This window comes from Balaenoptera borealis, assembly GCF_965194805.1.
Source record: "Balaenoptera borealis genome assembly, chromosome: 15".
NCBI lineage: Eukaryota > Metazoa > Chordata > Mammalia > Artiodactyla > Balaenopteridae > Balaenoptera > Balaenoptera borealis.
Window position 1 is genome coordinate 230,496 of NC_138871.1, and position 13,116 is coordinate 243,611.

At 49.3% G+C, this 13,116-nt stretch overlaps 2 protein-coding genes across 5 annotated transcripts in view; one reads left to right on the forward strand and one right to left on the reverse strand.

Annotated features, from left to right (window-relative positions):
* The window catches only part of SEPTIN10 (septin 10), a 51,822-nt gene extending 50,319 nt beyond the window's left edge, over positions 1 to 1,503 (forward strand). For both annotated transcript variants that reach the window (XM_082357339.1, XM_082357340.1), the window contains one exon: positions 3 to 1,503. In XM_082357339.1, the coding sequence (XP_082213465.1) occupies positions 3 to 18 (16 nt within the window). In that variant the 3' untranslated portion in view covers positions 19 to 1,503. The remainder of the gene's footprint in view (positions 1 to 2) is intronic.
* SH3RF3 (SH3 domain containing ring finger 3) overlaps positions 1 to 13,116 on the reverse strand; it is a 257,763-nt gene that overhangs the window by 20,872 nt on the left and 223,775 nt on the right. For all 3 annotated transcript variants that reach the window (XM_082357317.1, XM_082357318.1, XM_082357319.1), the window contains 2 exons: positions 12,647 to 13,018; positions 1,568 to 1,723 (listed from right to left, as the gene is read on the reverse strand). The gene's annotated coding sequence lies outside the window, so the exon portion shown is untranslated. The remainder of the gene's footprint in view (positions 1 to 1,567; positions 1,724 to 12,646; positions 13,019 to 13,116) is intronic.

Genomic DNA, 13,116 nt, shown 5'->3' on the forward strand with positions numbered 1-13,116 from the left:
AGCTCCAGTTTTATGTAAAACAAAGGTTCCAGATCACAGAAGATCATCACAAGCAAAGTTATTAAACTGTTAGAAGTATGCTTTGATTTTCTTGCTGTTTTTACTTGCTGTATCACTTATTCTGTATCTGGCAAATGGCCACAGTTAAAGTATGAGGTCAGTACATAAGCCAGATTGGATGATGTTACTCATTCACTGTTAGACGTTCAAGTTGTTGGTTTGTGATGAACTGAGATCATTTCTCCTGCTGCCCAGAGCTTGCTATCACTTTGCTGTGACAAGAGTGTCGGTGCCTTTGAAAGTACAGGACTCGTTTATATTGTGGCTCTGATTGCATACATATTCCAAGATGAACGTTTTGTGTACATACTAAAGGTAAACTTTTGGGAATATGTTTTAAAATGTATTATGTACCTGAAACTCCAAGCTCAATAGTTTTATAGAACTTTAAAATTTTTCATACAATTATCCAACTGGTAACATGATCCTAAGCTTTTGCATCAAATTACATAATATGTGCTTCAGTGTTGTGGTCCATGGGTGGTTGTGATGAAACAATGTTTAAAGCAGAAACACTCAGGTAAATAAGCCCTTTTCTGGTGATAAGTACCTTTGGAACTGGGTGTCTTCACACTGTTTGCATGAGTCTATACTACATACTTGTTTCAAACTGTCTTCCAGGGAAAATAAATAATAAAGTTGGATCATCTTATTAAAAATGTATCTTAAAAAAGTTACTAGGAACATCTGAATATTAAAGATAAAAATTTAGATAATTCGTATTGTAAAGGATATTTGAATTCAGTGCCTCAGTATTTGCAGAACGATTTAATGGCCTCTAACTTTTTCTTAACAGTCATAAGTTTTCATTTTTTGTACTTGAATATTCTAAATGAAACTGATATTTACACTTGACAAATAAAATGTATCTACATATTCACTAAACTACGTTTAAAATTACTGTAACTCTTCTTTTTGCAAACTGTGATCTTAAACATCTTATCAGAACTATGAGAATTTAATTATATGTTTGAATTATTTTAAGACAGAGGTATATTACCAGTATTTTTCAGATAACAGAATGTTTTACTTAGCCCATGTCAGATTCTGAGCAGTGTATTTTTTTCATGAATTTGCGTAAGTTGCAAATAAAACCTTTCATTTTGTAGCACAGCTTATCTGGACCAACACTTTAAATTCCATTTTTGCATTTCTGCAGTTTAGTAAAATAAGTTACAAGCATCACAGAAAAAGCTCTGCGCTTTCTTCTCAGGATCAGTAATGCCCAGCCTCTGGAAGGTGGGAGCAGGAGAGTCGGTGAGCCCCTGAGGGCAGGTAGCCTGGCCTCCCAAGCCCGGCCAGTGCCGCAGCGCTGAGCCTTAGCCCAGAAGCGATGCGGCGAGCTCAGTGATGTGCTGCGAGCGGTGGTTGTTGGTAGCCTATTACATCAAACTGTGTATAAACAGCTATCCTGAACTTTAATAAAGTTACTTTTAAATGCCAGAGTGGTTGTTGGCATGTTAAAACAGTTATTCAATTCCTAGTTGAAAAGGTCACGGAAACCTACCTCAGACCCGGAGCTGAAAAGAAGGGCCGTCACCTTGGGCTGCTAGTGACTCTGCTGTGAGGAAGACTCGCCACACGTGCACGCCCGCAGTGTGAATCCTGAATTCACTTCATATATCTGGGATTCCACATAAGATTTTATTTTAGAAGAGTTGCACTGCAAAGAACAAAAATAGTTTTAAACAATTACAGTACAGGCAGACCTCGGAGATAATGCGGGCTCGGGTCCAGACCACCCAATGAAGCAAGTATCGAAATAAAGTCAGTCACATGAATTTTGGTTTCCCAGTGCACATAAAAGTTATGTTTACACTGTGCTTTTTAGTCTGTCAAATGTGCAACAGCTTATGTCTAAAGAACAGTGCACATACCTTAGTTAATAATTGCTAAAAAAAATGCTAACCATCCAGCAAGCAGCAAGCCGTGGTAGTAACATTAAGATCACCGATCACAGATCACCGTAACAAATATAATGATGAGGAAGTTTGAAATACTGTGAGAATTACCAAAACATGACACAGAGACACGAAGTGAGCAAATGCTGTTGGAAAAATGGCACCAATCAGCACAGGATATGCAAATACAGTGAGGTCTGCCTGCATAACGCTCAGCTTCTCTTTATAAAGCTTATTAATGGGCTTCCCTGGTGGCGCAGTGGTTGGGAGTCTGCCTGCCAATGCAGGGGACACGGGTTCGAGCCCTGGTCTGGGAGGATCCCACATGCCGCGGAGCAACTAAGCCCGTGAGCCACATCTACTGAGCCTGCGCGTCTGGAGCCTGTGCTCCGCAACAAGAGAGGCCGCGATGGTGAGAGGCCCGCGCACCGCGATGAAGAGTGGCCCCCACTTGCCGCAATTAGAGAAAGCCCTCGCACAGAAACGAAGACCCGACACAGCCATAAATAAATAAATAAATAAAATAAAGCTTATTAATTCTCCAGGGTCACAGGGTGAGATGTTATCCACTGATGCTTAAGTTAATAAATTTCCTGGGAACAAAATAAAGCTAGACATGTTTTATTGTTTTTCCATAACGCATGTAAAACAGAACTGCCTTTCACCGCCAACCATTAATCTTTGTACCGAGGACTCTGAATTTTTAAGCTCTTTCATACAGACTATGATTTCAGCTTCCAAGCGCTACAGGGATGATTACTATCCCCATTTTGAAGATGAACTCATTTTAGGCCCCATTTTCCCGTCTGGCCAGGAAATGGGAGCGCAAACTGAGGAGGCCCCTGTGGGGCGGCCGCTCTGCCAAGGGCTCCTGCCCCTGGCCCTGGAGCACAGGGAGGCAAGCGGGTGGGTGTGGCTGGGCCTGGAAGGACTGCAGCAGCTTCCGAAGCAGGAGGGCAGGAGGGCCACCCGGATGCTGGGAACAGCAGGCTCCCGATGACGCCTGTGCACCCGGGGGACGGAGAGGATCAGAGAACAGAGAGGACTGGGAAGACGGAGGCAGGGAGCAGACGAGGGTTCACAAGGCCAGCCCAGCGAGCAGGCGCAAGTCTGACTCTCAGGCCAGATGCGCATGGAGCCGGGGGAGCGGTGTGTTGCGGGGAGCAGCCAGGCCAGGGGCAGGCGGGCCTGGACTCAAGTCCAGGCCAGGAGTCCTACTACCGCATATGCAGGAGGGTAACTAGGGCACGCTTCAAAACCACTGACACACAAAGGAACACGCTGTGTAAACCCATGAAAATGTCCTGTGGAGCTAGAAATAGAGAGGGAACAAAACTTCGAGACTGCAGTGGCACGTTCAGTTGGGAGAGTGGGGTGCACGGCGTGAGGAGGTCCTCACTAACTGGGCAGAGGATAGAAGTCCCGCCAGCGGGGAACGGGAGACTCGGGAAGGACCACGTACGCGTGGGAACACGTGTGCCTGTCAAGCCAGCAGAAGGAAAACTGGTCTCATAAATGATCATCCAAAAGGAAACAAGGACATAAAGGAAATAAAACAGGTATGACAGCTAAAAAGCATTTAGTAATATGGTAGATTTAGACCCAAATAAATCAGTAATCACATGCTCTAATTTTTCTACATAGAAGTTTTTTTAAATCAGCTACGTCACTTTACAAGAGTGAGCTAAAGCTTTCTGTCCTGATAGGAAAAGGTACATCGTGTACACTGAGCCAAAAGCTGACGTGTAGCTACATTTTCGGCAAAAGGCGGCCCTGCTGGGGGGCGGCCTGGCCTCCGAGGCAGGAGGGCATCTGGCGGCTGGTGCAGGTCCCCAGACCCACGGCGTGAGGGGGCTGCGTGGCTGCCGACGTTCGTAAAGCACGTGCAAGCGGCCACCTCAACCACCTCTTACTATCTGTACGTTATGCCTCAGTAAGCCTGTCTTTTTTCTTAAAGGCTGAAAGTTAAAAGGCAAAAGCGGGGAATGAAAAAACAGAGTATCACTACAGATACTGGGACGTTAAAGTGTCACTGATAAATTAGAAAATACAGAAGTATCAACAGAAAATAATTTAAAAAATTAATTTACTGATATAAGAAATACAAAATTTCTTAATAAAAGACAATTCATAACTAAAATCCCCCTACAGTTTGGGCCGCGAATCCTCTCAGCTGTCTCAAGAGGAAAGGCATTTGACCAGCTCTCCCGTGGTAGGTGGGACGCTGCCCCCACCCCAGAGATGCCCACGCCCTCGGCCCTGGGCCTGCGAGCGTGCTTCCTCACCTGGCAGCAGGCTGCAGAGGGCCTGAGACGGGGGGGTGGTTCTGGGTGGTCTCGGGGGGGTGCTGGAGGGACGTGTGGCTGGCGAAGCAGGGTTGGAGGGGCAGCACTGCTGGCTGCAATGCGGAAGAGGCCGTAAGCCTCGGAACGCGGGCGCTTCCAGGGGCTGGAAACGGCAGACGGGGATCCTCCCCTGGAGGCTCCAGAGGGCACAGCTGTGCCTGACACTTAGATTTTAGTCCGGTTCTGACTACCAACATCGTACGATAAATAAATCTGTGCTGTTTAAAGCCACTACATTTGTGGTAATTTGTTACAGCAACAATAGGAAACAAATACATTCCCTAAAAATGGATAAAAGAAACATCCCAAACTCATTTTACAAGGCCAACATGGTTTTCATTTCAAAGCCTAATAAAGACATTCTGAGAAAGGACAATCATAGTCTAATCTCATATATAAACAAACATGCAAAAATCCTAAACAAATTACTAACAAACTGAATCCAGGAACATATATTTAAAAAGAGAGTTCCTCATATCCAGGAAGGCAATGACGTTTGAACATTAGAAAATTAACTAGTGTAACTCAGCATGAACGTTAAAAGAAAAATCATATGGTCATCCCTATAGAATCAGAAAATATTGATAAAATTTAGCATCTTTGAGATTTAAGAAAACAAAACAAAAAAGACTCTTAGAATATCAAATAGAAGGAAACTTCCTTAACTTGATAAAGGGTATCCGCAAACAGTAACCAGCGCAGGCGTCACACTTACGATGAAACACTGAAAGCACCTTTAAGGTTGGGGGCAAGCAAGGCTGGCACAATCGTCCCCTTCCATTAGACACGTCACCGGAGCTGGCAGCCACCTCAGGAGGCAAAAAATAAAGATGGGCTGGGCCTCAGTCCTCACAGGTGACACGGCTGTGTCTGCAGCGAGTCCACATGCAGCTGTGGCCAGAGCACGGGGACCAGGAGTCCACAGGGTCGTGGCACAGCTGCCCACCGATGACGGGAGGGGGTCGGCCACCGGGCAGGCTCGAGTGTCTCACCGAGCAAAGAATCTCGGCTCCCGAAGGTGTGTCCTGGGCTCTGTCCCGCCTGCCCCCTCCGGCCTCAGCCACTGCCCTTTCGTTAACTGGCTTGTGCTCAGGCTCTGCTGCCCCCAGGCCTATCTAACTGTGGTTTGGGGTCAAGGTCAAGGTCCTCCACAAGGCCCACCCACTCTCAGGTGCCTGCATGTGGCCTGTGCCTCAGTGAGGGAGGCCCAAGCAGCCTTTGCTTAAATTCCTGCCTCTGTGGAAACGGTTGCTTGTGTGGACAGAGCCACCGCAGGCCGTGGTCACCCACGAGGTCAAAGCCGCGTGCCCCCAAACCTCCAGTTCTCCTGCCCAGGCCCCCGGGAGGAGACAACCGCACAAGTAAACCACCCCAGGGCACCGGCCCCGGCACGGCGGCCTCAGGTCCCGAGAGGGGTGGTTCCAGGTCAGGAGTGGTGACCCGGGAGCCCGGGGGTAGGCCGAGCACCTGGTCCCACGAAGCCTCGCCCTGGCTCCCTTGGTCGGCACCATCCTTGGTGCCGTTTCTCCATGCTCATGACAGCTGCCCCGAGGGTCAGCTTCCTCCCCCGAAGTTCTGGCGAAACAAAGTGAAAACGCAGCTGCTGGAAGGTGAGTGTCCCTTTACTGCTGACAAAGGCTACTCAGTGTGGGACTAGAGGGGGTTGTGAGATGAAGCCCAGAACTAGGGCACCGGCCCCACTCAGGCAGAACTGCACCCAGATGGCCTGACAGGAAACAGAAACACCTGCTCCGTGATGATCAAGGGCAGGGCCATGTCCAGCTGCTCCTCCTGGGGCCGCCCACTCTGGCGGATTCTGAGGCTCCTGGGAGCCCTCCGACGCCCCTTGGGCTCCCGTGTGAAATCTGGGGAGCAGGCAGGCGGTGCTGCTGCCCAAGTGGACCGGGAGGAGGGTGAGGCCCAGAGGAAAGCGGCCAGAGTCCGAGGCTGCCCTGCCTCCCTGTGAGGCCGGCCCAGCTGGGGGAGCCCTGGCGTCCCTGAGTCTTTCCAAGTGAGAGGGAAGCCGTTCGTCCACAACACTTGGCGTTGAGCGCCTGGCAGGTCAGCACAGGCTGGTGCCCAGAAAGCGCATCTGCAGCTGCTGAGGGCGCTGACCTCCGGCATCAGGAAGCCACTTGGCACGCCCAGGCGAGATGACAGAAGGAGAGGGCGGCCAGCCTCCACACCAACGCCTGGAGTGCTCGCCGGGGCCGCCCGATTCCTTATTTACCCTCTTTATTCCCCATTTCCCTGCCGAGTCGTTAATCTCAGCGTTTAAGGTGTTACCCCACATGGGAAAAATACTAGCTTTAAAAAGAGATGCTTATAGAAGGAAACATCTTGCAGACTCCAGAGTCTGAATGACGGTGTTACCGAGTCCAAGCTCGTCCTGCTCACCACACGACAGGCCAATAAATGCAGAGGCAAGTTGCTGGGGCAAAGAATAGCGACTTTATCCAGAAAGCCAGCAGACCAAGACGGTGGGCTCGTGGCCCAAAGAACCATCTTGCTGAGTTAGACTGAGGCTCCTTTTATACTACAAGGGGCGGGACTAAAGCCAAGCACTTCCTGGTTCCCGCAGCCTCCGGAGGGGAGGTGTTAATTTCGCCCTCGTGCAGTCATTCACAGGTGGGCCTGCTCAGGAGGGTCCGTGGGGGCTAAACACAGGTGTTTGAGCTGAATGCTCATTACCTGGGAGGCAGGGCTCCCAGAGATGGGCCGTTATGTAGAGTTTAAGCTTATAAGCAGCATTCCTTTAGTGATTAACTTGTAAGAGAATACAAAACGTTCTTCCCTATTACAAGAGAAACTAGGTTAACAATGAACAAACACATCTTACCAAGAACAATGCAAACCAAGAGACAATACCTTTTCAAATGCTGAATGAAAAAAAGTCAACCTAGAATTCCATGCCAGTGAAAATATCTTTCAAAAATATGGGCAAAATAAAGACATTAAGACAAACAACAACTGAAAAACTCCACTGCTACCACACTTGGATTACATGAAATGTTAAAGGAAGTGCTTCAGGCAGAAAAAAAATGAAACCTAAAGGAAATTCAAATCTACACAAAGTAACTGGAAAGAGTAAACACGTAACATAAAAGACTGTTTTTCTGTAGTTTAAAAATTGCCTTGGGATTTCCCTGGTGGCGCAGTGGTTAAGAATCCACCTGCCAATGCAGGGGACATGGGTTCGAGCCCTGGTCCTGGAAGATCCCGCCCGCCGCAGAGCAACTAAGCCTGTGTGTCACAACTACCGAGCCTGCGTGCCTAGAGCCCGAGCTCCACAAGAGAAGCCACCGCAATGAGAAGCACGTGCACCGCAAGGAAGAGTAGCCCCCGCTGGCCATAATTAGAGAAAGTCTGCATGCAGCAACAAAGACCCAACGCAGCCAAAAATAAATAAATAATTTATTTTTAAAAATTGCTTTAATATTATACTACTATATATAAAACAGATAACCTGAAAGGACCTACTGTATAGCACAGGGAACTATACTCAATATTTTGTAATATAAGGAGAAAGAATCTGAAAAAAATATAATTGTATGCGTAACTGAATCACTTTGCTGCACATTTAAAACTAACACAACACTGTAAATCAACTATACTCCAATAAAAAAATTTCTTTTAAATTGCTTTAAGATAACCAACTGTTTAAAGCAAAATCAAAATAAATTGTGGGCCTCTGTAACATATGATACGGATCAGGGCCCTGTGGGCTCCTGGGCACAGAAGCCTTTCTGTGTCCTCCATTTCTTGATTACAGGAAATGGGCTTCATTTGGCCTCCAGGACGTTCCCTGAGTTCCAAGGAGCAGGTTCAAACAGATGCTAATCAGGGAAGGGAGGGGACGCAGAGACAATAGAGGAGCAGTCAGGAAACAATAGCACAGCCTTGGGCCAGGGTCCTGGTTCCCCCTCAAGGGATGCACACAACAATATCTTTGAGCTGTTTTGCAGATACTGAAACCCCCTCCAGGTGGGAGAAGTTAACTGTCTGCTGCTCACAAGCACGGAGACCCCAGACCTGTTGGAACCAGAAGGTTGATGATGCCGACTCCCAATTACCTCACCACTAACCAACCCGAAGAGTGTCCACGAGCTGATCACGCCCTCTTTGAACCATTACTATGAAACTCCTCATTACCCTCTTGAAAGGGAGCACAGTTCTTGAGGCCCTAGCCAGCTGTGTTCCCTCTTTGCCTGGCAAAGAATAAAGCTATTCTTTCCCTTCCTCCAAAACTCTGTATTTCTGTTCAGCATCGGTGCACAAAGAGCCAAGATTTTTGGCACAAACATAGAAGTAAAATGTATGAAAACAGTGGCACAAAGGCTGAGGAGGGTAGAATCAGTGTATTCGAATAACAAATGCTCACAAAATATGTGAAGAGGCATAATGTGTATCTTTAATATTGTGATAACTATCGATGACAACTAAATACACATACTTCGAACTCTAGATCAATCACAAAATTTTAAAACAAAGTATGCCTCTTGAGTCAAAAAAGGAAATAAAATGGAAACATAAAAAATACTAAATTAATCCAAAGGAGTCAGGAAAAGAGGGAGAAATAATGAAAGGATGAAACAACAAAAAATAGCAAAATTGTAGATTTAAACCCAATCACGTTACTGTGAATGGTCAGAACACTCCAATGTTAACAGGCAGAGACTGTCAGGTTGGATTTTAAAAGTAAGATACAGCTATCTGAAACACTACTTTACTAAAACACTACTTAAAAGATGAAGACAGACTAAAAGGATAGAAAAAGCATATTTCATGAGAATAGGAATGAGACAAAAGCTAAAGTGGCAGCATAACTAAGACAAAGTCAATTCAGAACAAGGAACTGCACCAGGGAGAAAAGGGGTCATTTCTAAATGATAAAGGGGCCAATTCACCACGAGAACCTATCTATCTTACGTGTGTTTGCACCTAATAACCGAGTCAAAATACATGACGCAAAAAACTGATAGAATTAAAGAGACTTGCAGATACCACAGAACTTAAAAGGACAAATCCACCATTGTAAATGGAAACTTCAACAATGTTCTCTCTGTAACTGACAGAACAAGTCGAAAGAAGATCTATAAAGATATATAGAAGGCTTAAACAACACTATCAATCAATTTGATCTAATTGACATTTAGAGATCACAACCAACCCACAGCAGCAGGACACACGTTCTTTTCAAGTGTACACAGAACATTCACCAAAAAAGAACGTATTTTGGACCATAAAACCAGCCTCAATAAGTTTAAGAGAGCTGAAATTGTATAAAATATGTTCTCTGACCACAATGGAATTAAACTAGCAATCAACAATGGAAAGATACCTGGGAAATTCCTAAATATTCAGAAATTAAATAACACACTTCTTAGAAAAAAACCCTACAGGCCCCCCAAAAAAAGGCAAATTTACAAAATATTTTTAACTTAATTAACACAAAAACAGACAAAAAATTTTGTGTGATGCAGCTGAAACACGCGGTCGTGTTTTGTGTTGGGCCTTTAAAGAGGTAGGTAAGGCAAATGAGGTCACACGGGTGGGCTCGAATCCAACAGGACTGCTGTCCTTATAAGAGGAGGAGATCAGGACACAACACACAGAGGGAGCCACGTGAGGACCCAAGGAGAGAGGCCTCCGGAGCAACCAGCCCTGCTCACACCTTGATCTCAGACTTCCAGCCTCCAGAGCTGTGGGGAATTAAACTTGCTGTTTAAGCCCCCAGGCTGTGATGGCACCCCACACTCACTAAAGGGTCCCTTCTTCCCGAGAATCACTGTTCTGTGACGCCTGTGTTCCAATGTCCTGTGTTTTGTCTGGTTTCCTAGTTGTGTCAGGCGGAAGGGTAAATCTAATGCTGTTTTTCCATTATGTCCATAAGCATAAGTCAGAACTGGCCTTTGGTCACTCAGCAATGTCTGCTCCATCTGTGATCCACGGAGAGACGACCATTCTAGAACGTCAGGTTAGAAGGCAACCCAGTGGAGATTGTAAAAAAAACACAGGTGTAAGAGGAAGAAGAGTCTCCCAGTGATGGTGGCTTAAACAGACAAACGTTTACTTCTCTCTCCCGTGGGCAGGCCATCCACCGTGGCTTGGCTGGTCAGAGCCCCTCCTCCTCCTCCTTCTCTGCTGTCCACAGAGTTTGCTCCTGTCTTCGTGGCTGGAGATGGCTTTGACACATCCACGCCCCAGCCTTCAGAAAGCTGGGAAGAAGGGGGGTCCCCACTCATGGCCTGGGCTGCCTGCAGGGCAGTCTGGGAAATGCATTTCGCGGGAGGGCGGGGGGAGCGGCGGCTGTCGGTGCCCGCCATCCGGGGAGAGAGAGGCAGCCGTCCCAGTGGGACGCAGGCGCGAACTCCCCTCCACCCGGGGACAGCGGCCACGCCTGTCTCCACCGCCGCGAGGCTGTGAAGTGGCCGCACAGGGAAGCCCCTGACGGTGGCCTCATGCCTGGCACCGAGAAAGAGGAGAAACGAGCAGCGCTGAGACACTGGGCCCAAAACCAAATGCTGAGGCGTCCCGGGAGCACGGCCTCTGCTGAGTATGACGGACAGGGCTGAGTGGGGTTGCCCAGCTGTTTAACCTGACTTTGCAATCTCAATTCTGGATCACGTTTCCAAGTCTAACCACACTGACGAGACCCTCCAGGAGTCCATTAGAACAGCAGGCCCCCGACCCCCGACGGCTTGTCAGCTGTTACAGGAACAGCGCACAGAAGCTCCCACTCGCCTGGGAGACGCACAAAGGGCCGTGGACCGTGGGGAGCACCCACGCAGATGGGTTTCCCGGCCCCCGCCCCGTTTCCAGAAAAAGAGCCCTGCTTTCATCGGCTTTACGTGCTAGTCTTCCACAGAAGATTGCATCTGAACAAAGAGTTCCAGGGTTTTGAAAATATAAAATCTAGAGCACTTTTTTTTACAATTTTACTTGGTCAATGCAACTTGACCGTTTGTACTAACAGACAATTAATTCCAAAGCCTGGAAAGTGACCTAGTCTATAAGCGAGGAGAAGCCCGCCTGCCTTGCCAGTCCTGCCCCTTTGTCCTGGGAGTCCCCTCCGAGTCCTGATCCCTGGGGGCAGCTGTGTCACCACTAATCCCTCCCCAAGCGCCACAGCTGCACGTGCCCTACGACAAGCGAGCCGCCTCACAGGACTCTCCGCGCACCCACCTCGGCAGTTTTGCATTTACTTATGCCACATCCTCCTTTTGGAGGAACCCTGGTCGCGCTGGTCGGTCAAACACAATAAACCGCAGGTTTCTGTACATAAGGTTCTACAATTATTCCGGTCGTGCACGAATCTCTTCCCTTGAGGAAACTGTGACCTTGGTTCCGCTATCTGTTATATCCACCTGTCCCACCAGGCTCTGGGTAATTGACAGATGTGATATTCACGCCCTGACGCCTTTACCTAAATTACAGCGTGCTCTACTGGCAGAGCCCTGGGGTGTGCCACCAGAGACCTCCCTTCGGATTCACAGGGATTTGACTTGGCCCCAACAGAAGATTCTGAAGACTGATTAAAATCTAGGTCCTTTGATGAGTTCACCGAAAAAACATGCATCAGCGATGCGGCGGGCGAACAGCTGCGAAGTCATTCCAAAGATGACTCACGTTTATCAGGGCTCTGATGCATATTTAAGAGGCATATTAAAGCGCTGAGTCAGCGGCGCGCATGGACGTGCCACGGTGCTAATAACTCGGCGGTGCTGCAGAGCCTGCCCCTCTCCCCGTTGTAAGTCAGCGCTCAGGCCACGGGGGCCGAGAAGGGAGAGCGCCCTGGACCCTCCGAGGGCCGCCGCCAAACACGATCCAGCTCGGAGAGTGGGAGGCCGCCGCGTCGGAAACCAGCGTCAGGACTGCAGCTTCCGACGCGGAGCCCAGGAGCACCGACGTCCCAGGACACGCCCCCAGCCGGTCCTCGAAGGCCCGGCCAGGCCTGGGGTGGGGGCGGGGGCCGCGGGAGGCTCCGGGTTCTCCCTCCCTCTTCCAGCCCCGCCCCGCCCCCAGCTCAGAGGCTGCTCCCCCGCGGCGCCCCCGGGTCCCTCTCAGCCGCGCCGGAGGCAGCGGCTGCTCAGCTTCTGACTCGCACTCCAAACAGGTTATCTGACTTAGACGTGGGAAGCTACGTTCCAATGAGCCAAGTATTTACGTGGTAAAGAGTAAACGGCAGCGCTGAGGAACCTCCACAGACGCCCCGCCCACCGCCCAGGTTCCGCTCCCGCGCACACACGAAGCACATTCCGGTGCCCGCCACCTTCACACACGCTCACTCCTCCACGTCCCCTTCTCACAAGAACACGCGCGCCGCCCCCGCATCCTCACCTGCTCCTTCAACCACTGGCGTGGAGCCGCCGCAAACCCCTGTCTCCCAGGTCCGAGAGCGGAACCCGTGCGCCGACGTGCCGTGCGCCGACGTGCCGTGCGTGGGCCCTGCGTGAACGTCCCTGTGCGTGAGCTCCGTGCGCCGACGTGCTGTGCGAAGGCCCCGCGTCCACGTGGCACCTCCTAGGGCGCAGGTGCGCCAGGTCGCCCTGTGGGGCGTCATCTGCGTCCCAGCTGCTTGGCGGGCAGAGCAGCGTCCCGTCTGCGGGTCCCGGTGTCGTGTGGACCCCGTTCCTCTGATTACGAGGGCGGCTGCACGTCTTCTCTTACGGGGGCCGTCTCCTTTCTTTCTTGGAATCGTCAGGGCAAGAGCTGCTTATTTAGAGAAAAGGGCAGTTTGGTGCCAAGAAGTTGAGGCCCTGAGGGCCCTGGAATGGGAGAGTCATTCCAGGAACAACCGAGCGGGGAGG